The 23500-nt window shown below is 50.2% G+C and overlaps 1 protein-coding gene across 2 annotated transcripts in view; it reads left to right on the forward strand.

Moving 5' to 3' along the window:
- The first annotated feature begins 2732 nt into the window (after positions 1-2732).
- xrn2 (5'-3' exoribonuclease 2) overlaps positions 2733-23500 on the forward strand; it is a 28978-nt gene continuing 8210 nt past the window's right edge. Inside the window, exons 1-28 of one of the 2 annotated variants that reach the window (XM_056580592.1) lie at positions 2733-2976; positions 3765-3892; positions 4690-4801; positions 5850-5961; positions 7728-7786; positions 8188-8277; positions 8654-8726; positions 9279-9329; positions 9631-9788; positions 10328-10402; positions 10566-10699; positions 10966-11023; positions 11205-11312; positions 11600-11644; positions 12298-12426; positions 12611-12655; positions 13705-13796; positions 15171-15306; positions 17136-17243; positions 17464-17553; positions 17849-17921; positions 18495-18578; positions 18760-18857; positions 19247-19326; positions 19420-19476; positions 19583-19651; positions 20413-20553; positions 23248-23363. In XM_056580592.1, coding sequence (XP_056436567.1) covers positions 2902-2976; positions 3765-3892; positions 4690-4801; positions 5850-5961; positions 7728-7786; positions 8188-8277; positions 8654-8726; positions 9279-9329; positions 9631-9788; positions 10328-10402; positions 10566-10699; positions 10966-11023; positions 11205-11312; positions 11600-11644; positions 12298-12426; positions 12611-12655; positions 13705-13796; positions 15171-15306; positions 17136-17243; positions 17464-17553; positions 17849-17921; positions 18495-18578; positions 18760-18857; positions 19247-19326; positions 19420-19476; positions 19583-19651; positions 20413-20553; positions 23248-23363 — 2596 coding nt within the window. In that variant the 5' untranslated portion in view covers positions 2733-2901. The remainder of the gene's footprint in view (positions 2977-3764; positions 3893-4689; positions 4802-5849; positions 5962-7727; positions 7787-8187; positions 8278-8653; positions 8727-9278; positions 9330-9630; positions 9789-10327; positions 10403-10565; positions 10700-10965; positions 11024-11204; positions 11313-11599; positions 11645-12297; positions 12427-12610; positions 12656-13704; positions 13797-15170; positions 15307-17135; positions 17244-17463; positions 17554-17848; positions 17922-18494; positions 18579-18759; positions 18858-19246; positions 19327-19419; positions 19477-19582; positions 19652-20412; positions 20554-23247; positions 23364-23500) is intronic. The other variant, XM_056580594.1, reaches the window with a different exon arrangement.

Below are 23500 nucleotides of genomic sequence, written 5' to 3' on the forward strand. Positions count from 1 at the left end.
AGTTCATATGATGCCTTTTTCATAACAGGCTCATCATAATTAATCCCTCGTATATTGACACTGGAAGAGTGATGTTCCATGTATTCCGTAACTGGTACTGCTGGATCTGAAGGTTGAGGAGAAGATGAGGGAGGTTGGAGATAGGATAGATGGATAGATGTTGATGGGTATACACCGCTGCCCCCCCCCCCGCTCTCGCTCCGATGAACGGATGGCCCTCTCCTGAAAGCGGTGGTAAACTTCCATTAGCGGTAATTGACCGGGCGGTCTGTTTGTTATTAGAGCCAGGAGCGACGCGCGAGGACACCAGGCCCAAATTGAGGGGAATTTAAACTCATTAAAGCGCCTTGCGTCGGATGAGAGTCGATACTGTTTTTTATATGGATGGATGATTAATAATTAAAAATAATAATGGATGCAATTATGATGGATGGGTGAATGATTTATTAATTAATGATCAAATTTATTTTTAGCAAGCGATAATAATTGCAAAACCTCTGCTCTATTTTTAATTTTTAGATTCGATTTTGACTTAAAGTGTCTACTAAGGAGAGTTGCTTTCCATTGACGTGAAGGGTCTTTATCCTTGTGTAGCCTTTCAGATATAAGGCAAACAATTGACATCTCCTCATCGTATTACCGTTATAAAAAACGTTTACAAAGTCAATATTCTCCTCATTACAAGCAATCACTGACAAATAACTGAAAAAGTTAACCAGTGTATGTGTGTGTTTCGTGTATCTGAATGTGTGTGTGTGTGTGTGTGTGTGTGTGTGTGTGTGTGTGTGTGTGTGTGTGTGTGTGTGTGTGTGTGTGTGTGTGTGTGTGTGTGTGTGTGTGTGTGTGTGTGTGTGTGTGTGTGTGTGTGTGTGTGTGTGTTTGCGCGCGCAAGTGTAGGTGTATGTGTGTGCGTGTGTGTGTGCGCGTGCGCGCAAGTGTAGGTGTGTGTGTGTGTGTGTGGGGGGGGGCTTAATGTAGCCTAATGAATGAAAACATGGCGCTGTCTTTGTTGCTGGGTACAATGACCGCTTAGCGCCTGAAAGAGGCGCAGATGTAAAGATATTTCTCGGTGTCTCACCGCCCCCCCTTCTTCCCCCGAGGCCGGATCATAACCTTGGAGACACAAATTGCTACATTCTGCCGCACAGTTCCCCGCCGCACGGCTTCCCGCCGCGCGTGTGATGTGAGAAGGCGGATGATCGGATGATCAGAGGCTCGCCGCCGCATTAAAGTTTCACGCGCTCGGCGTGTTTCTCCCTTCCTCTAAAACTGATCCGCGGCCGTTTGATTGAATCCGTCTTCTATTGATCCGTTTTCTATATTCCGTGTATGAAATAATACTCGCTTCGATTCATGTGAGGCGATGTCGAATTTATGAGCGCTTATAACTGCGGTTCCAGCGGTTTTTAATGGAGTCATTACGGTTAGACTGTAGCTCTTTGTCTATTCGTCCTTTAGGTATAATTATAGATTATAAGGGTTCCGCGTTGTCCGTTTACCCAATGTGGGAGGCTTCGATGCAACTTAGTGCACATGAACCACCGAGAGAAGCCAAATGATGTTCTTTATTAGTGATGAATAGGGATGTAATTGAATACAGCAGCCCAGACGTTGTTATTGTATACCATAATTGCCTCCATGGCTGGAAACCTTCACACAGCATATATATAAATAAGACCTCGTTTAAACTTTATATCAATATAAAAAGTTTCTATCCATTAATCTCTCTTCGCCCCCTCTCTCGCTGTCTCAACCCTCTCCTTCTCTGTCCCTCGCAATTCAATTCAATCAAAAAATCTTTATTTGATATCAATATAAAAGTTTTTTATCCATCTCTCTCTCTCTCCACCCCCCACTCCGACTGTCTCTCTCCCCCCCTCCCTATCTTTCTCTGTCTGCATCTCGCTCCAAACAAACGTTAACGTTGCCAAAGCAGGCGAACAATTAGGAGGTCAAAGTAGGCTATATAACGTTCAATAACAAATATAGATACATCTCAAATCGTAGAATATTAAATAGTCCATACTCAATATGTAAAAAGTGAAATGTAGAATACATTTCTCTCTCTCTCTCTCTCTCTCTCTCTCTCTCTCTCTCTCTCTCTCTCTCTCTCTCTCTCTCTCTCTCTCTCTCTCTCTCTCTCTCTCTTTAAATATCTCAAACACTGTTTGATAGACGACGTAATTTAGTCATCTAATCATGAATACTAACAGATGAGTATGGTAGTGTGTGTGTGTGTGTGTGTGTGTGTGTGTGTGTGTGTGTGTGTGTGTGTGTGTGTGTGTGTGTGTGTGTGTGTGTGTGCGTGTGTGCGTGCGTGTGCGTGTGTGTGCATGTGTGTGTGCGCGCGCGTGCGTGTGTACGGTAGTACCATCAGACGCCAGGTGGTGTTGCTCTCCCTCTTTATCAACTTGATTTAGAGAATAGTCATAGGCCAATTTATAAATAAAGACTGAAGACCAATCATATACTAAAGACTGAGCACTCAATACCATTGTTGTTTCAAAATAGTATTATTAGCGAAATAAATAAAATACATAGGCCTATATATATATGAAGGAATAATTTAAAACAAATTAAGGTGTAATGAATATAGGCCCTATACATTTATTTAGTTATTTTATGTATGAGTTTTGGTTGATAACTTTTGCTAACAATAATGGTATTATTATTCTTATATAATATTGTATATATTTTACAGTTCCATGTGTGCCCAGTGGGGGCGCTGTGAGCCAGTCTCAAAACCTGATAAATGACGACCTGAACCGGAAAAGCTTACTAGCTCTCGTGAACAGCATGTAGCCGTCGCTATACCTAACCCCCGCATCTCTGTTTTGGAATAAGTCATTTTTAAACGTTTCTTACGCTTGAGCCTTTTGGTGTGATCGTCGACCGTCGGAAATGGGAGTCCCAGCATTCTTCCGTTGGCTGAGCAGAAAATACGCCTCCATTGTTGTCCATTGTCTCGAGGAGAAGGTAAACGCGCTGCTAGCCGTTCTAGCTGCTATCCTCTACACTAACGGCTCGTTTTTTAAACGCATTCCTGAATTATTCGAACGGCCGTTTTTCATGAAGCTTCTGTTGTTGTTGTTGTTGTTGTTATTCCCACGGTTCGTTACGTCAGTAAACAGTCGGTCTGGGCTCGAGGGGCTCACATGGCGGCCAGGCCGCGTGACGTCACCTGGAGACCCACGTTGTTTGTAAACATAAGACCGCAATGGTGGCGTTCACTCCCGTACTGGATGTGTTAAAACTCTGTAATGGATGTATTCATACTCAGTACTGGAAGTATTACAACTCTGTAGTGGATGTTTTAATACTCTGTACTAGTTGTATCAATTCTTGGTACTTGCGCCATTCATATTCAGTAATTGAGTGCCTGTGTTCCCATCCCTTTGTCGCCCAGTACCAGTTGAGTGAACCATAAGACCGTACTGCTTGTATTAATGTTCAGTACTAAATATATTACTGTTCAGTACTAGTTGTATTCATATGCAGTACTCGTTGTACTCATGTGCAGAAGTAGTTGTGTTCATATTCAGTAGTAGTTGTCTTTATGTTGTTCAGTACATGTTGTATGTTGTTCATGTTCAGTACAGTACTGAGCATGAAAACAACTAGTACTGGTTGTACTCACGTCCAGTACTGGTTGTACTGATGTTCAGTACTAGTTGTACCAATGGGCAGTACTAGTTGTATTAATGTTCACTACTAGCTGTATTCCTGTTCAGTACTAGTTATATTAACACTCTCTTGTTCACTAGTCCAAGGAGTGCAATGGCGTCCGCATCCCCGTGGACACCAGTAAACCGAACCCCAACGAGGTGGAGTTTGATAATCTGTACCTGGACATGAACGGGATCATCCACCCCTGCACCCACCCTGAAGACAAGTGAGTCCCTACAGTAGTCTGCTGCCCTGAAGGCCTGAGTCAGGACTGGACCAGGGAAAACCTGGGGTACAGGCACCGGGGACCTGGGGTACAGGGACCAGGCACCAGGGACCTGGGGTACAGGGACCGGGGACCTGGGGTACAGGGACCTGGGGTACAGGGACCTGGGGTAGAGGCACCGGGGACCTGGGGTACAGGGACCTGGGGTAGAGGCACCGGGGACCTGGGGTACAGGGACCTGGGGTACAGGCACCGGGGACCTGGGGTACAGGGACCAGGGACCTGTGGTAGAGGCACCGGGGACCTGGGGTACAGGCACCGGGGACCTGGGGTACAGGCACCGGGGACCTGGGGTACAGGCACCGGGGACCTGGGGTACAGGCACCGGGGACCTGGGGTACAGGGACCTGGGGTACAGGGACCAGGCACCGGGGACCTGGGGTACAGGGACCTGGGGTAGAGGCACCGGGGACCTGGGGTACAGGGACCTGGGGTAGAGGCACCGGGGACCTGGGGTACAGGGACCTGGGGTACAGGCACTGGGGTACAGGGACCAGGGACCTGGGGTACAGGGACCAGGGACCTGGGGTACAGGCACCGGGGACCTGGGGTACAGGCACCGGGGACCTGGGGTACAGGCACCGGGGACCTGGGGTACAGGCACCGGGGACCTGGGGTACAGGCACCGGGGACCTGGGGTACAGGCACCGGGGCTGGTCCAGGCCTGGTTCAGGGCTTGTCCTGGGGTACAGGCACCATGCAGTGTGTGTGTGTAACGCTGTGTTCTGTCTCTCCAGAGCCGCCCCTAAGAACGAGGATGAGATGATGGTGGCCATCTTCGAGTACATCGACCGGCTGTTCAACATAGTGCGCCCCCGGAGGGTCCTGTACATGGCCATCGATGGAGTGGTGAGACCCTACTGACCCATTCAGCTGTAGAAACCAAGGCTATGGGGTTACTAGTGTAAAGACTGTGGTTAATGGTGTAAAGACTGAGGTCACTAGTGTAAAGACTGAGGTCACTAGTGTAAAGACTGAGGTCACTAGTGTAAAGACTGTGGTCACTAGTGTAAAGACAGAGGTCACTAGTGTAAAGACTGTGGTCACTAGTGTAAAGACTGTGGTCACTAGTGTAAAGACTGTGGTCACTAGTGTAAAGACTGTGGTCACTAGTGTAAAGACTGAGGTCACTAGTGTAAAGACTGAGGTCACTAGTGTAAAGACTGAGGTCACTAGTGTAAAGACTGTGGTCACTAGTGTAAAGACTGTGGTTACTAGTGTAAAGACTGTGGTCACTAGTGTAAAGACTGAGGTCACTAGTGTAAAGACTGTGGTCACTAGTGTAAAGACTGTGGTCACTAGTGTAAAGACTGAGGTCACTAGTGTAAAGACTGTGGTCACTAGTGTAAAGACTGTGGTTAATGGTGTAAAGACTGAGGTCACTAGTGTAAAGACTGAGGTCACTAGTGTAAAGACTGAGGTCACTAGTGTAAAGACTGAGGTCACTAGTGTAAAGACTGTGGTCACTAGTGTAAAGACTGAGGTTACTAGTGTAAAGACTGGTCACTAGTGTAAAGACTGGTCACTAGTGTAAAGACTGGTCACTAGTGTAAAGACTGGTCACTAGTGTAAAGACTGGTCACTAGTGTAAAGACTGAGGTCACTAGTGTAAAGACTGAGGTTACTAGTGTAAAGACTGGTCACTAGTGTAAAGACTGGTCACTAGTGTAAAGACTGGTCACTAGTGTAAAGACTGGTCACTAGTGTAAAGACTGAGGTCACTAGTGTAAAGACTGGTCACTAGTGTAAAGACTGAGGTCACTAGTGTAAAGACTGAGGTCACTAGTGTAAAGACTGAGGTCACTAGTGTAAAGACTGTGGTCACTAGTGTAAAGACTGTGGTCACTAGTGTAAAGACTGTTGTCTCTAGTTAACCTGTGTATGTCCATGTGTCCAGGCTCCGCGGGCCAAGATGAACCAGCAGCGTTCCAGACGTTTCCGTGCCTCCAAGGAAGGGGCGGAGCTTACGGAGGAGAAGGATAAGATTAGGGAGGAGATCATCGGGAGAGGTATGGAGGGAGACCGTCTCAGTTCTCAAACAAACTCACTGGTCCAGAGAGACCGTCAGCCCTCCTACACCAGGGCTGTAGGCCACCAAACTACATCACTGGTACAGAGAGACCGTCAGCCCTCCTACACCAGGGCTGTAGGCCACCAAACTACATCACTGGTCCAGAGAGACCGTCAGCCCTCCTACACCAGGGCTGTAGGCCACCAAACTACATCACTGGTCCAGAGAGACCGTCAGCCCTCCTACACCAGGGCTGTAGGCCACCAAACTACATCACTGGTCCAGAGAGACCGTCAGCCCTCCTACACCAGGGCTGTAGGCCAACAAACTACATCACTGGTCCAGAGAGACCGTCAGCCCTCCTACACCAGGGCTGTAGGCCAACAAACTACATCACTGGTCCAGAGAGACCGTCAGCCCTCCTACACCAGGGCTGTAGGCCACCGAACTACATCACTGGTCCAGAGAGACCGTCAGTCCTCCTACACCAGGGCTGTAGGCCAACAAACTACATCACTGGTCCAGAGAGACCGTCAGCCCTCCTACACCAGGGCTGTAGGCTGATGAACTACATCACTGGTCCAGAGAGACCGTCAGCCCTCCTACACCAGGGCTGTAGGCCACCGAACTACATCACTGGTCCAGAGAGACCGTCAGCCCTCCTACACCAGGGCTGTAGGCCACCGAACTACATCACTGGTCCAGAGAGACCGTCAGTCCTCCTACACCAGGGCTGTAGGCTGATGAACTACATCACTGGTCCAGAGAGACCGTCAGTCCTCCTACACCAGGGCTGTAGGCCAACAAACTACATCACTGGTCCAGAGAGACCGTCAGCCCTCCTACACCAGGGCTGTAGGCTGATGAACTACATCACTGGTCCAGAGAGACCGTCAGCCCTCCTACACCAGGGCTGTAGGCTGATGAACTACATCACTGGTCCAGAGAGACCGTCAGCCCTCCTACACCAGGGCTGTAGGCCACCAAACTACATCACTGGTCCAGAGAGACCGTCAGCCCTCCTACACCAGGGCTGTAGGCCACCAAACTACATCACTGGTCCAGAGAGACCGTCAGCCCTCCTACACCAGGGCTGTAGGCCACCAAACTACATCACTGGTCCAGAGAGACCGTCAGCCCTCCTACACCAGGGCTGTAGGCTGATGAACTACATCACTGGTCCAGAGAGACCGTCAGCCCTCCTACACCAGGGCTGTAGGCCCCCAAACTACATCACTGGTCCAGAGAGACCGTCAGTCCTCCTACACCAGGGCTGTAGGCCCCCAAACTACATCACTGGTCCAGAGAGACCGTCAGCCCTCCTACACCAGGGCTGTAGGCTGATGAACTACATCACTGGTCCAGAGAGACAGGGTTAGGGACGTTGAGTCACACTTTCTGTCTCTTTTTGAAGAGTCTCACCATGTGTGCAAAGCGTGACGGTTCAGTAACGTGGTCTGAAGAGGGACGGGCATGTAGCTTAGCTGACTTTAGCGCCCTGTCATGACGAGTAGTTTGTTTACTCTGCCGTGTAAGGTTTGGGAGGAGGGTGAGACTGCAAGGGTTTCAATCAACCCCCAGTCGCCTTCTTTCTAGAATAAAACATCTTGTAGAACTCGTGTAGTATTTATGTTGTATCTAGTATCCAAGTATCTTGTGTATATGTTTTATCATTGGTTTGCGAGTGTGAAGCAGCCTTGTGTTCGATAAGTCACCTACTGTTGATGGATGTGTGAGCTAACCTTCCTGTCTCCTGTCTCCTAGGGGGGTACCTGCCACCTGACGAGATCAAGGAGCGATTCGACAGCAACTGCATCACACCAGTAAGTTAGAGGAACCTCCATCACTGGTTCTGGAGCCTGTGATCCCATCAGAAGAGGGGGTTGGATGGATGAATAACTGCGTAGCAGAGGTGGAAGACGCAGGATATGATATGATACAATAAAAATGAAAATTAGTGCTCAGGAAAACCATAATAGATGCTTAAGTAAGCTCAAACTGTGTATATTTTCGAGAGTCCCAGTACCAGTTTATGGGAGTATACTAAAGTGTGTAAGTGCAATGTAAAATGGGCCAATCACGACTGATCTCTGGGTTTTCATCCAATGGGTTTCTTCCCTCTTGGCTAATCTTCAGCCCAGAGGGATGATTTGATTTGGGACTGGGAGGTTGTGGGGGAAGTCTAGCACGGTCTTGTTGAGTTTAAACCCGTTTCTTCCCACAGGGGACTGAGTTCATGGACAACCTGGCTCAGTGTCTGCGGTACTACGTCTCAGAAAGGCTCAGCAATGACCCCGGCTGGACCAATATCACGGTGAGAATCCCGCCCTTCTCCTGCTTTGTCACCTTTTTAACGTCTAGGTGTGCTACATGGGATCAATGATGATTACCCGGTCCATTTATTAATGATTTCTATTTCATCTATTGAGGGGCACCAGAAATCGAGAAAAGCCAATACTAGGTTTCCTGTCGATGGGCGTGGTAGTTTGAGTGGTTTGTCAAAAAGTCCCTTTTTTTGTGGTGCCGTGAAGGTCAACTGGTAAAGCGAGGTATTAGCATCACCACTCCTAGCGGTTTTAAAACCATAAGAGACGCTGAATGAAAGCGCCCTGAATGAAGCGTGTACGTGAATCGGATCCGGTCCTAGTTGGTACCCCAGACCTGTGTGACAGCGTGCGTTGTGTCTGCAGGTCATCCTGTCTGACGCCAGCGTTCCTGGAGAAGGAGAGCACAAGATCATGGACTACATCCGGAGACAGAGAGGTAGGAACCATCCCCTGTAGGAACCATCCCCTGTAGGAACCATCCCCTGTAGGAACCATCCCCTGTAGGCACCATCCCCTGTAGGCACCATCCCCTGTAGGCACCATCCCCTGTAGGCACCATCCCCTGTAGGCACCATCCCCTGTAGGCACCATCCCCTGTAGGCACCATCCCCTGTAGGCACCATCCCCTGTAGGCACCATCCCCTGTAGGCACCATCCCCTGTAGGCACCATCCCCTGTAGGAACCATCTCCTGTAGGGCTTTATCGATCCATGGCTCAGGGTAACGCCGGGTGTAAATCGCCTGCACTAAGGCAACGCTACTGTTGAATATAAAATACAATTATGCATTTCAAATTTAGATCTAGCTTGTAAGAGAAGCATCTGTAAAGTATAAGCTCTACATACTTTACAGAATAGTGACCGCTCGTTTTAATCTAAAGGTGTGGTTATGAGAACCATCTATTCCTCAAACCTGCCTTGTTTCTACGTTGTCTGTCATTGGTGGAGACTTCTGATACTGTAATCTAATTGGCCGTCTGTGTTCACAGCCCAACCCCACCATGACCCCAACACGCACCACTGCCTGTGCGGCGCTGACGGTAAGGCGACCAATCAGGACTCATTGTTCGTGATGGCCACTCTTGGCTGCTCGTGTCAGCGCGTGTTCTCAGCTGCTGAAGGGATAAGACGATCTAGGCTTATCAAAGGGACCTCCGTAGTTAACCTTGCCTTTTCTTTAGATTGTATTCTGTATCTTGAGTTTTAATTGAATGTTATTGTGTTAGATTAGGAGGGTCAAACTGGTTTGGGCTGGTTTTACCTCTCGTTAACTTTTTTTTTTAATAAACAATCCATGTTAATTTGATTGTTTTTGACCGTGTTGTGTGTCGCGTTCCCCAGCCGACCTGATCATGCTGGGGTTGGCCACGCACGAGCCCAACTTCACCATCATCAGGGAGGAGTTCAAGCCCAACAAGCCACGCCCGTGTGCCCTGTGCAACCAGATGGGCCACGAGCTGAAGGACTGCTCAGGGACGGCCCGCGAGAAGCAGGGAGAGGTAAGGACTGGTCCAGAGCTACGCCCCTCTGGGTCTAGGACCCCGCCCCTCTGGGTCCAGGACCCCGCCCCTCTGGGTCCAGGACCCCGCCCCTCTGGGTCCAGGACCCCGCCCCTCTGGGTCCAGGACCCCGCCCCTCTGGGTCCAGGACCCCGCCCCTCTGGGTCCAGGACCCCGCCCCTCTGGGTCCAGGACCCCGCCCCTCTGGGTCCAGGACCCCTCTCACGGTCCCTGAGACTAGCTACAGGGCTCTGGACATTTCTGAGAGTTGCACTACACGAGATGTTAATTATCCCTCGAGAGACATTTGGTGAAAATAAACAACATTGTTGGTCCTCTGCCCCCTAGTGGGTAGAATGAGTGCATGCTACTTTAGCTAGTTCTGTAGTTTGAATCCAAGCAATACAGCCTTCAAAACAAAGGGCCTGAATACTTGTTTCAGTTTGTCTATGGTCCCTTTTCTATCTGGGACATGCCTTCTCGCAGTATGACCAGTTGGTCTGTGGTCCACGTTCTAACTGTGACCCTCCTTCTCCCAGCATGACCAGTTTGCAGACGCCATGCCGGGCTCTGAACAGGAGTTCATCTTCATCAGACTCTGTGTTCTGCGGGAGGTAAGTGACATCACGACAGTCCTAATACCATGTGACTCCATCGGACTCTAATCGGCTCATAATTCACCGGTTCGTCTGGACGCCCTCGCCAAACCAACTGGGTTGTCTGCGGGTGCGTTCCAGTGCCTCAGTAGAGTAACGGTATGTTCCTGGTGCGTTCCAGTACCTGGAGAAGGAGCTCACCATGGCCAGCCTGCCGTTCCCCTTTGACTTCGAGAGGAGCGTGGACGACTGGGTCTTCATGTGCTTCTTCGTTGGCAACGACTTCCTCCCTCACCTGCCCTCCCTGGAGATCAGGTGAGAACGAGCGCCCCTATTGGCTGTTGGTTTTAGGCTGAAGCTGTTTCGATTGGCTGATTCTATTTGAAAGAGTAATACATATCATTGTGTACATATAACGAACATCACGAGTGCATTATGCAGTGAAATGCTACTACCTTGGTTCAAGTCTGTGCAGAAGTAAACTATGATCAAGAAACAAGACAATAAGTGATAATACAACAAGAAGTGGAGAACCAGTCGACGGTCACGGTGTGAGCTTCATGGCCTGGTCTTTGTTTCAGAGAGGGAGCCATCGACCGACTGGTGGGCATCTACAAGGACGTGGTCCACAAGACCGGGGTGAGTGCAGCCTCCGTGTGTGTGTGTGTGTGTGTGTGTGTGTGTGTGTGTGTGTGTGTGTGTGTGTGTGTGTGTGTGTGTGTGTGTGTGTGTGTGTGTGTGTGTGTGTGTGTGTGTGTGTGTGTGTGTGTGTGTGTGTGTGTGATGTAGCGCTGTACTGATGTACTGGGTGTCCCTGCAGGGCTACATCACACACAACGGCTTCGTGGAGCTGGAGAGGGTGGAGCTCATCATGCAGGCCGTGGGCGTGGCCGAGGACAACATCTTCAAGAAGCGCAAAGACGACGACGTAAGAGGGTTGGAGGACCCGGGGGAGGTCCCGGGGCTGGAGGACCCGGGGGAGGTCCCGGCGCTGTGTGTCTGTCACCGTTCAGGGGTCACACCTCAGTGGCGCAGCAGCTCCAGGGAGATGGACTCAATGACCAAAGCCTCTTTTTATTTTAACACCAAACCAGATTTGTCCGATTTAAGGGAACTCCCAGTGTGTGTGATCAGGTCTGTGGATCGGGTGCCGGTGCCTCTTCTCTGACCTCTAGGGGGAGCCAGTGCTTGCTCACATGGTGCTCTTGTTTTCAGGAAGGCTTCAAGAGGCGGATGAAGGATAAGAAGAAGAGGATGAAGGTGAGGAAACCAGCCTTGATCAGAAGTATTGGTTAGCCATTGTATCAGATGAATGAAGATGGTGTTCTTTGTCTCTCTCGTTGTCTCTCTCTCGTTGTCTCTCTCTCTCGTTCTCTCTCTCGTTGTCTCTCTCTCGTTGTCTCTCTCTCTCTCTCGTTCTCTCTCTCGTTCTCTCTCTCTCTCGTTCTCTCTCTCTCTCGTTCTCTCTCTCTCTCGTTCTCTCTCTCTCTCGTTCTCTCTCTCTCTCGTTCGTTCGTTCGTTCGTTCGTTCGTGCTCTCTCTCGTGCTCTCTCTCGTGCTCTCTCTCGTGCTCTCTCTCGTGCTCTCTCTCGTGCTCTCTCTCGTGCTCTCTCTCGTGCTCTCTCTCGTTCTCTCTCTCGTTCTCTCTCTCGTGCTCGTTCTCACTCTCTCTCGTTCTCTCTCTCTCTCTCTCTCTCTCTTTCTCTCTCTCTCGTTCTCGTTCTCTCTCTCGTTCTCTCTCTCTCACTCACTCACTCACTCACAGATGGAACAATTGTATGTGAACAGTACAAATGGAATAAATGAAAACACTAACCGCAGTTATCAGGAAGGACAGCAGGACAGGACTTCTTGGTTCAGTCTTGCTCAGGAGTCCTGACCTGTGTGTCCGTCCCCCCCCCCCCCCCTGCCAGGCGGAGCGCCCCCCAGCCTACATGACGGGCGGGCAGTTTGCCCCCCAGGCCCTGGGAGGGAGGAACCGGCCCGACTCGGTCCAGAACGCCCGCCACCAGGCCTCCGACATGAGGATGCAGAACAACCAGGTACAGAGCACCCCCTCAGAGGCACAGTGCCCCCCCCCCCCCAGCACCGCCCCAATACACACAACCACCCCCCCAGAGGGGTCAAACCCTGCTAGAACCCCCTGAGGACCGCTCAGCTCACTGTGTTGGAGACGCTGTTGTTACGGGCCGAGGCGTTACCTTCCTCTTTAATTAATCCCGCCAGGACGCCGCCCAGTCCCTGAAGGCGCTGATGAAGAACGGAGCTCCTGTAAGTCCTGGAGAGCGCCCCGACATCGGCCGCCATCTTGTCTGCCGTGGCTTCTGACCTGTAGCTCCGCCCCCGACTCGCACAGTCAACACATTTAACTTACTATGGGGTTTAGTGTGACGGCTGTTTGGAAGCTGCTGGCTACCTGCTCAAGGACGCCTACAGGTAGACCAGGGGTATCGGGATTTGAACCCACAACCTACCTGCTGGGAGTCAACACCCTGATCACCACACCACCCTACCTTTAGACATGATGATGTTAAATTCAAAAGCAGTTTTCTGGAACTTGTGACCTTTTGCTTGAGGGAAAGTTTAATAAAATGCAAAAGATAGCGGCCGTTCTAATCGAGCCATCTTCGTTCAGCGGAGAAGGCTCCCCCCCTGGTGGATCATGTGATCAGGCCACACCCCCTGGTGGATCATGTGATCAGGCCACAGCCCCTGGTGGATCATGTGATCAGGCCACAGCCCCTGGTGGATCATGTGATCAGGCCACACCCCCTGGTGGATCATGTGTCCAGGCCACGCCTTCTTTACTCCAGTGTCACCTAGTTAATCATGTGGGCTTGTTCTTAACTAGTTATTCCACGGAATGAATGGCTTGTGTTTTTGTTTTTTTTGTACATGGATCTATTTTTCCCGAGCCTGGATGCTCTGCGTTGCCGCTGAAAGTGTTTATTTCTCGGAGCACTTCAGGGCCCGAAGAAAATCTTTTCAATGATGTCCCGAAGCTTGTAGAGTACTTGTCTACCAAGCTGTTGTCGTGCCCTCCCCTCCCTCTGTCCCTCAACACGCAGGCGACAATAGCATCTCCTTATTAGCACATGAATGATCACCCCCCCCCCCCCCCCCCCCCCCCAATGGTCCTTGAAATATTTAAACAGGAAAATGATTCCCTGTGTATTTAGTCAAAAGGATGCATTGCTGTACCACAAAAAAAATACTTTATTCACACATGGTCCAGTACTTCTCCATGCCTTGCCCCCAGGGGTGGTGTGTGTGTGTGTGTGTGTGTGTTGGCCCTGCGCTCACTGTGTGCTCCGTGACAGGCGGGGGGGCCCAGTGGGGCCCAGGACGCCCGGGGTGTGAAGAGGAAAGCAGAGGACAGCGACAGCGAGCCGGAGCCCGAGGACGTGGTCAGGTGAGACCTCCACCTCCACCCTGTGGTGTAGCCCTGGTCCAGCTGAGCAGGCTCAGCCTCCACCCTGTGGTGTAGCCCTGGTCCAGCTGAGCAGGCTCGGCCTCCACCCTGTGGTGTAGCCCTGGTCCAGCTGAGCAGGCTCAGCCTCCACCCTGTGGTGTAGCCCTGGTCCAGCTGAGCAGGCTCAGCCTCCACCCTGTGGTGTAGCCCTGGTCCAGCTGAGCAGGCTCGGCCTCCACCCTGTGGTGTAGCCCTGGTCCAGCTGAGCAGGCTCGGCCTCCACCCTGTGGTGTAGCGTGTGACTCTACAAAGATTTACTCGTGGGATGGAGCTCATGCCACCAATGCACCATCACCCCTACCGATGCACCATCACCCCTACCGATGCACCATCACCCCTACCGATGCACCATCACTTACACATTACAAAGCCAACACCTAACCCTACCAACCCCTCCTTATAATGACACCAACTTAACCTCCCTATACCAACCCCACCCTATAACCCCATCACCACCCTATAACCCCATCTTCACCCCCTACACCACTGCCACTAGCCTTACTACTATAACATCAACAGCCTTCCACCAACACCACCCCCCCTCTACCACCACCGGTCCCCAACCACCACCCCTGATGCACCACCACCTCCTCCTCCACCACCCTCCTGATTAACACACGGCGTCTCTGTGAATATATCCCCCACCAAAGCTGCTAAACCCCGCCGCTCGCTTGGTATTCACTCCGGCTCTCCGTGCCGGAGCCGGCCTCCTCCCGCGGGGACGTTGGCACAGATGCCGCGCCGCCTCCATTATGCACGCGGCGCCGCTCTGTAAACGGCGCCTCGCGGGGACGGGCGGCGCGGACACGGCCTCCCGGCGGTCGCGCCCACACTCGGTATCTCTGGAGGGGGGGGGGGGGGGGGCGTTTAGGCATCTGGAGGGAGGAGAAGATGGGGAAGGGAGATATGGTTGGTTGGCGAGCTAACGCCACCGCCGTGTTGAGCAGCTACTGCAGCATAGCCTTCGTAGCGTGGGATGGTGGGCAGAACACCACCTGTGATGGTGTCAAGTCCCTCAGACTGGGGGGACGGCTGGAAGCAGCCTCATGGTCCCGAAGCGTCCCTCTGTCCTCATGTCCCTCTGTCCTCATGTCCCTCTGTCCTCGTGTCCCTCTGTCCTCGTGTCCCTCTGTCCTCGTGTCCCTCTGTCCTCGTGTCCCTCTGTCCTCATGTCCCTCTGTCCTCATGTCCTCATGCCCCTCTGTCCTCATGTCCCTCTGTCCTCATGTCCCTCTGTCCCTCTGTCCTCCTGTCCCTCTGTCCTCATGTCCCTCTGTCCTCATGTCCCTCTGTCCTTGCCCCCCCCCCCCCCAGGTTGTGGGAGGACGGCTGGAAGCAGCGCTACTACAAGACCAAGTTTGACGTGGACTCCACGGACGAGGACTTCAAGAAGAAGGTGGTCCGCTCCTACGTCGAGGGGCTGTGTTGGGTGCTGCGCTACTACTACCAGGTAAGAGACCCCCCCCCCCCCCCACACATCAGGTCCCCTTCATGGGGGGCTACTGTCTCCACCCTACGACTGGGACTCAGCCTGCTCTGGGCTCGGACACAGGGACACAGGAGACGGGTCAAAACAAACCTTATCACATGATCTGAGTGAGGAAGACCAACCGCTTGGTTTCAAAGTGGCTCAGAACCAAACCTGTGTTATTGCGCCGTTATCCATCGATCCTTTTTAATTTAACGATAATTAAGATGGTTTGTTTTTAATATAATGCCACAAATGGTTAAATGAACGAACATGGCCAAGTACGTGTTTAAATGATATCAGTCCAGGCCAGTCCACGCGCGGACGTAGGTACAAGTTATCGCGTCCGAGCTGTGAAGCACATCTGCATCCACTAATCCATCTCTGCTCTAATTGAGTTACAATTCTGAAGCACCGCGCAATTAAGCCTCCCTGATGCGCCGCCGGGATCCATCCCATAATAATCAATATGCAGGAGCAGATACTGTATTGATCCCGGTCTCCCGGTGGAGGTAACGAGGCCGGCTGTGCTCTCCACTAGAGGCGGCGAGTATTATGGGATGTCTTGGGGGGGATTTGCGGTAGTTAATTGTGATCGGTGTGTTGAGCTCAGACCACATGCCCCGGCAAAGCCAGTCCCGCGGGGCCGTTGTGTTCTGCATGCATTACACCCCCCCCCCCTCCCCCCCCCCCCCTCCACTCTGGTGCAGCGTTCACGCTGCTGCCGCCCAGCACAACACGCCAGTTAGAGGCACTAACCCCACACCACCCCGCCGGGCGCAGTCAGCCAACACCGCCACCCACCGCACCCTCCTGGGGCACACGCGTGCACGCACATACACATAAATGAACAAACACACTGGCGTGCATACACTGGCATGCATACACAGACGTGCACGTTAATGCCCCCTGCATGCACCTGTACAGACGCGCGTATACACAAAGACATCGCAATCAAGCACACACGAACCCCCTGAACCCACAGACCCCATGCAGGTGCACACATACACCCAAACGTTGACACACTCAAAGACGGACATGCACGTAAACATGGCGGTCACAAGCAAAAGTAAGAGGTGTGTGTGCGATCGGTTGAAACACTGGAGTTTCATTTACAAGTCTTAACACTTAATAAGTGGAGCAGTGTTCATGGTGGGATCAGGTCATTGGTTTGCAGGATCCACTCTCCTGATGTCTGTGCGGTCGATCGCAGGGGGAACGGCTTGGTTTTTGGTGTCGGTAGGCAGCGCTGCAGTTTCACTCGTAATGATCCAACACGCTGAAACGACTCGTAAAAAAGGTGTTCTTTGAAATGTAGATGTTGGCTCCGCAGTTGAATAATGGGAGCGCTGTAATGTATTCAAATGTCAGCCATGGTGGGGGAGTCTGATGAGATTCAAGTCTCTGCGCGGGCTGGAGTGGAACTTGTCTGGTAAAGGGCAGCGGGAGGGTTACCTCGCACACTCCCCCCGCTTGCTGCACGGGTATTTCGGGCTCGCTTCGGGATTCACGCTGATTTCGGCAAATAGTTGTTCAGTGGGGTTATTCATTTTTTTTGGCTGAGGCGAAAAATTCTCTGCTCAGCTGTTTTCCCGATTCTTCTTTTTTTTTATTGGCTTACACACTTGGGTACAGACAGGAAAACTGCTTTAGAAAAAATACTGAGTAGTATAAGCTCTGAAAATGGGTTGAGCAATATAACAAAAAATGAAAGAATGAAGTCTTGTGAATACGTCCTGTTGTCTTGTGACGTAACTCTTGTACTATAGAGCAGGTCAGACTGGGGTAAACCACTCTGTGTGTCTCCTCAGGGCTGTGCCTCATGGAAGTGGTACTTCCCCTTCCACTACGCTCCCTTCGCCTCCGACTTCAAAGACATCAAGGGCATGTTCTCAGACTTCGAGAAGGACACCAAGCCGGTAAGACTGCTGTCCCCTAGCCGCCACATGAGTGACTGGTCCTCATGTTCTAACGTGGTTAATGTTGTCAAAGTATAGATAGTGACTATAATTCTGCAGATATCTCTGCATTATTCGATTACTTGTGATGACGCACAAATAATAATTCAGGAGTATAAAAGGTGCTTTTATTGGAGTGCTCTAACCTCGCGCTCTTATTTTTGGGACTCTTATTTTCCAGTTCAAGCCCCTGGAGCAATTGATGGGAGTGTTTCCTGCCGCCAGCGGTAACTTCCTGCCAGAGACATGGCGGGAGCTCATGTCCAGTCCTGTGAGTCTGAACCCGTCCTCCCTGTCTGAATATGAACTGTTACACTGGAGTGAATGATGACGTGAGGCCTTAACTAGACCTGTAGTTGAGAGGACCTCACCACTGCCTGGTGTCAGATCCACCTTCAGCTGCTCAGAGGGGAAGGCTGTCTGGAGACCGTTACTATGAAACGCTTTGCTTTAACCATTATTTTCGGTTATGCGTGTACTTTGATTGAGTATGTGCACTATATTTGTAGGGTTAGGGTTAATTCTGTTCCAATGTCTCATCGAGTCGCCTTCTGGTGTCCCAACAGGAATCCGCCATCATTGACTTCTACCCAGATGACTTCGCCATCGATCTGAACGGGAAGAAGTACGCTTGGCAAGGTGTGTCTCGGTCTCACTTACAGTCCTACCGCTTTCTCTTAGCTCTGTGTCCAGTAGCTAGGCTTTGTTCAGTCTGACCTTCCAGCCCAACCTGGCAAGTCACGTGATGGTACACTTGTAAGGACCCTGTATGTCACTGGTAGGACTCACCAGTGACCTTACAGAGACTTACAAGTGTGAATCACGTGCAAGTCTCACGGAAGTCTCTCGTATGTCCCCGTAAGTCACGTGAAAGTATCCTAGAACTCGTTTGTAAATCACGTGCAAGTCACCCATAGGTCCCTTGTAGGCCTCCCGTAATTCATGTGTGAGCCTGTATGTGTGAGCCTGTAGGCGGGAGCTCCTGTAGGCGGGAGCTCCTGTAGGCGGGAGCTCCTGTAGGTGGGAGCTCCTGTAGGCGGGAGCTCCTGTAGGCGGGAGCTCCTGTAGGCGGGAGCTCCTGTAGGCGGGAGCTCCTGTAGGCGGGAGCTCCTGTAGGCGGGAGCTCCTGTAGGCGGGAGCTCCTGTAGGTGGGAGCTCCTGTGTGTGGGAGCCTGTAGGTTGGCCTAAGCCCGTCTGGTGCTCCTGTTGCAGGTGTGGCTCTGCTACCGTTTGTGGACGAGCGCAGGCTGAGGACGGCTCTGGGCGACGTCTACCCTGACCTCTCCACGGAGGAAGGTAAGACCAATGGCAGGGGGGGACTCATACCGGTCGACCATCGGCTATGGGGCACTCATACCGGTGGACCAATAGCAAGGAGTGACCGTTCGATGGACCATTAGTCAAGATCAATTAAATGTTTTTAATTCTGTGTTTTTATTGTGGTCCGATCCCTTGTCCTCTCCTCTCCGTCCTCCAGAGAGGAGGAACAGCCTGGGCAGTGATCTGCTGTTCGTCAAGAAGAGCCACCCCCTCTGTGACTTCATCAGGGAGCTGTACCTGGCAGAGTCTCAAGAGGTACACACACACACACGCGCCTCACACTGAGGGCTGATCGGCTACCCTCCCCGGTCCATTAGAATTAAAACCAACCCAATGGCCGGGATTAGGAAGAGGTATTGACCCAGAATGCACTTGGGATTTCATTTCGACAAGGCTGCAAATGTGAAGATCTTAAATAGCACATCTTGGAAATAACTTACTTTACATTTAATCTTTTCTACATTGGGAGCTTTATTAGTTAATCGTTTTTTTTCGACCATTTTTTTTATTTATTTTTATTGTAAAGATGTTTGAGTGAGTCTGCATAGGGGTGGGTCCTGGTTGGTAGTTCTGGTTAACCCTCGTGTGGGAGGGCCTACCACAGACTGGGCGGTCATCTGTTTCTGAACCCCCTCCTCCCCCAGGCCACCCAGATGCCAGCCGAGCTCTGCCATGGTATCCAGGGGATGCTGACCCTTGATGCGGACCCCATCCTCCCAGACAAGTGAGAACCCCCTCTGCTCCAGCCTCTCCACACAGACCCCCCCCCTGGTCCTGGGTTTGACTCTGACCTCTGACCCTTTAACCCCTCCCCCAGGCCCGTTGAGTCTCCGATCCCGTCGCTCCGTGACATCATGACCAACAGCGCCATTGGGTAAGAGCTGCTTGGGATCTACTTCCTGTTGACACTCTGTGATCTACGGAGCAGTCTTTGGTCAGGACCTGAACGGTTCTGAACCCTCAATGTTTCCTCGTTTCAGGGTGAAGTTTCTGGATCCCCAGTTTGAGGGCGACCATGTGTTCAAGGCCATCGTCCTTCCTAAAGCAAAGTGAGTCCCTCTTCCTTTCTGTCCCCCCTGAAGTTCCCCCCGTTGGACTAATCCTTATCGTAATTAATGATTTATTGTAATTGACGACACCTTATAGTATTTGAATCAGTTTAATTGATATTTCTTAATATGATTTCGTATTGTACTTGATGACTGCTTATAGTAATTTATTGATTTTGTAAATGGTGAATCATTATAGTTATTGATGAATCCTTATTGATGAATCCTTATCATTATTGATAAATCATTATAGTTATTGGTGAATCATTATAGTTATTAATGAATCCTCATCATTATTGATGAATCCTTATCATTATTGATGAATCCATATCATTATTGATGAATCCTTATCATTATTGATGAATCATTATTGATGAATCCTTATCATTATTGATGAATCCTTATCATTATTGATGAATCCTTATCATTATTGATGAATCCTTATCATTATTGGTGAATCCTTATCATTATTGATGAATCCATATCATTATTGATGAATCCATATCATTATTGATGAATCCATATCATTATTGGTGAATCCATATCATTATTGGTGAATCCATATCATTATTGGTGAATCCATATCATTATTGATGAATCCATATCATTATTGATGAATCCTTATCATTATTGATGAATCCTTATCATTATTGATGAATCCTTATCATTATCGGTGAATCCTTATCGTCCTTGATGTTTTCTTGCTTGATGAATCCTTAAAGTGGTGTATGAGTGCATCTTGACCGGGCTCTGTGTCCCAGGATGCCGGCCAAGGTCCTGAAGCCCGGGGACTGGGAGGCAGGGAACCGCAACTCTAACCGCGGCAACTGGAGGCCCCAGCTGGGCTTCAACGCCAACCGACAGCAGGCCCACCTCAACCAGTCGGCCCACAGGAGCCTGGGGTGAGTGGCCCGCCTCGACCCGGCGGGAGACGGGCAGAGTCATGAGCAGCTTCAGCGTGACCTCCGCTCGCTCGCCGGGGAGTTTAGCAGGAGAGGGAAGCGATTAAAGGTTGTATCAGCGATGTTCGGGGGCGTTTCTTCTGTGGTATTTGTAGCGAGTTCTGAGTTCCTTCCGTGTTTTGGGCATCAAGTTTAAAACTATCATGAGCGCAGCGCAAAACCCCACAACACACCCCTTGTCCGTGATCGGTTGGAATACAATTTATTTTGAGTGGTTGGTAGTACCATTTGTTTTCGTGTACGATCTCGGGGCGTAGGCTGCCTACAGAGACGCAGGGTTTTAACGGCCTGGTTATAGGGCGGGCAGCTAGCTAGCGCATCGGGAGGAAGGGTCAGATGAATGTGATCATTTATGTTCCGGACCAGCATCGCTGATGCAACCTTTTAAGAAACCCAATTAAAGATGGCGAAGAAAGAGGCAGAAAGTAAAGATGAAAGGATACATTACCCAAGTGGGTCCTTCACATTGGTTGTGGTTATGGAGGTTCCCCCTTCACTGTAAGGCACTTTGTGTGACAAAAGCGCTATATGAATGTAAAGTTAATTTCATGACAATTTGTTATGGTAGAGTCAAAAGATTTCGCTGATATTCTAAGGATTTAGTTAAACATATTATCGTTAAGGATGACGCAGTTATTAGATTTCCCTGGTTACTTCAGTCAGTGCTTTCAGATCTGGTTGAATCAATTCATTCATTGAAGCGGTTATGTTTTTACATTGAATGCGTTTGAACTAGGGCTGCAACTAACTATTATTTTAATAATCTGTCTAATTTCACATGGATTTACAAACAGGATTACTATTTTTAACTGTCGGGACTTCCCCCAGCGTCCGGTTGTGTGTTTACTGCCGCTGCTTTGAATGACTGTTGATGCGTGCGGTTCCGAGCCCGTCTGCACAACGTCTGCAGCAGCAGCAGCTGACACGTTTCGGTTGGACTAGACGGATACTGAGTTTAAGGAGTTTTTTTATCCCAAAGACAGTGTAGGTACAACACTTTATATAGGCCTACAGTCCAGTGATAAGATATGACCAAAATAGAAGCTGTGGTCGCTCTCACTAAAGCTCGCTGTGGGCGTGCATGAACTATGATCCAACCTGTCGGCGGCTGTCTGTAAACATTGCCGCGCCTACGAGAGACGTATTAATCGAACAACTCGATGACCAAATTCGATGCCAACGCTTTTAGTAATCGATTTTTATCGATTCGTTGTTGCAGCCCTAGTTTGAACGCTGTGCCCGTATTGTCGTTATTGAAATGTCACAACGTAAATGACAGCCCCTACTCAGCCATATACGAGTCTGAGGACTAATCAACTCTAATACCACGCTCCACTGAGCCTGTTGTCTCATCCCGTAAAGACGGGTGTTTAAATGTCACATCACCTAGATTCTAAACGGTGGCATTAACACCAAACTCTGTGTAGCAGGCTAAACCTGCCTGGGGTAGCCTAGGGTGGACGCCACAGTAAGTGAGGCTAAACGTGGACAGATTAGACTCCAGTGAGGTGAGGCTAAACAACCTCGGGGTGTACACCACAGTGAGTGAAGCCGTTTCCCGTCGTGATGCAGAGAAGTGTTCTGGGTTTGGACTCTGCTGTCCAATGGGGAGCGAGGAAAACATTTGAATTCATACCCATCTGTGATTATGCAGTGCAGTCGTGCAGACGTTGATATTATCATCAAGGAAGCAGAATAATTGAACATCTGGCTCAGACCAACGCGCGTTAAACAATCAATTATGCACGGGGTTTGAAGGAAAAGTACAAGAATAATGTGTTCCGTTTGTTCCCCTCGTTAAGGGAGTCTTTAATCCGCTAATTCATCCGTTAGTTGCCTGAGGGGCGGTTCTGCAGGTGTAACGCGCACCTGCAGAAAAAGAACGCTTCTGACGAGGATCACCGTATAAATGTACAGACAGACCTCAACCGTAGTCATTCAGGCACTAACGCTTGATGTACGTCATGGCACTCAATGTACTTACTTATTGTATGTTGGACGTCCTGGCACTTAAAAATGGTACTAAAAATAGTGCTGGGTAATTATTGTATAGCATCTTATCCTAGCTATCTTTGCTGTATACGAGAAAGGGGTTAACATAGCGAAGGTTAGTGCTTGGGCCTTTGTTCCATGAACATCCTTACTCTACTGTCGGCGATATATTGTTTCTTTCTTCTGACTAAATATACATATTTTAGGTTAAGATTGTTTACTTTAGTTTTGTCAAATGTTGACTATTTCCGATTAACTTATTTGTGGAAGCCTGGAGTTCAATCATCTAACATCATTTAATCTGACGATTACCTCCTTATCGTTCATGCAACGATTAACTTGACCCCCATCAACATCCTGTCTTTAATTAAACGAAGACAATCTGAATGTAAACCAATGCAACGTTTAAAGGACCCCTTATTGATTCACCACCAGGTGGGATTATCCATTACGCACTAATGTCCCCTATAGTGACCTCAGATGGGAAGGTCCACCCACACGTGTGAAAGCAGAGCCAGGTGGACCGTACCATCTGCTGGGCCGCGCTAGGAAGCTGTCTGGTTTTTATAGTCTGGTAGTTTATAGAAAAGTGTTGGGTGAGTATTTGTGTTGTAACTCGACGTGTTTTTGGTCCTCCTGCAGACACACCATGGGCCGCTCTCATGGAGGTCAGTACAGCAACGCCCCCCCCCCGGGCAACTACCAGGACAAGTACCGCTCCCAGCCCTACAGGGGAGGCAGCCAGCCCTCCTACCACCGTGAGACCCCCCCTCCTAATGACCCGTCTCAGTACTGTCTAACCCCTACCTGCTCCTTAATGACCTGTCACTGTACTGTCTAACCCCTACCCCCTCCTAATGACCTGTCTCTGTACTGTCTAACCCCTACCTGCTCC

Source organism: Gadus chalcogrammus, chromosome 21 (genome assembly GCF_026213295.1).
Source record: "Gadus chalcogrammus isolate NIFS_2021 chromosome 21, NIFS_Gcha_1.0, whole genome shotgun sequence".
Classification (NCBI taxonomy): domain Eukaryota; kingdom Metazoa; phylum Chordata; class Actinopteri; order Gadiformes; family Gadidae; genus Gadus; species Gadus chalcogrammus.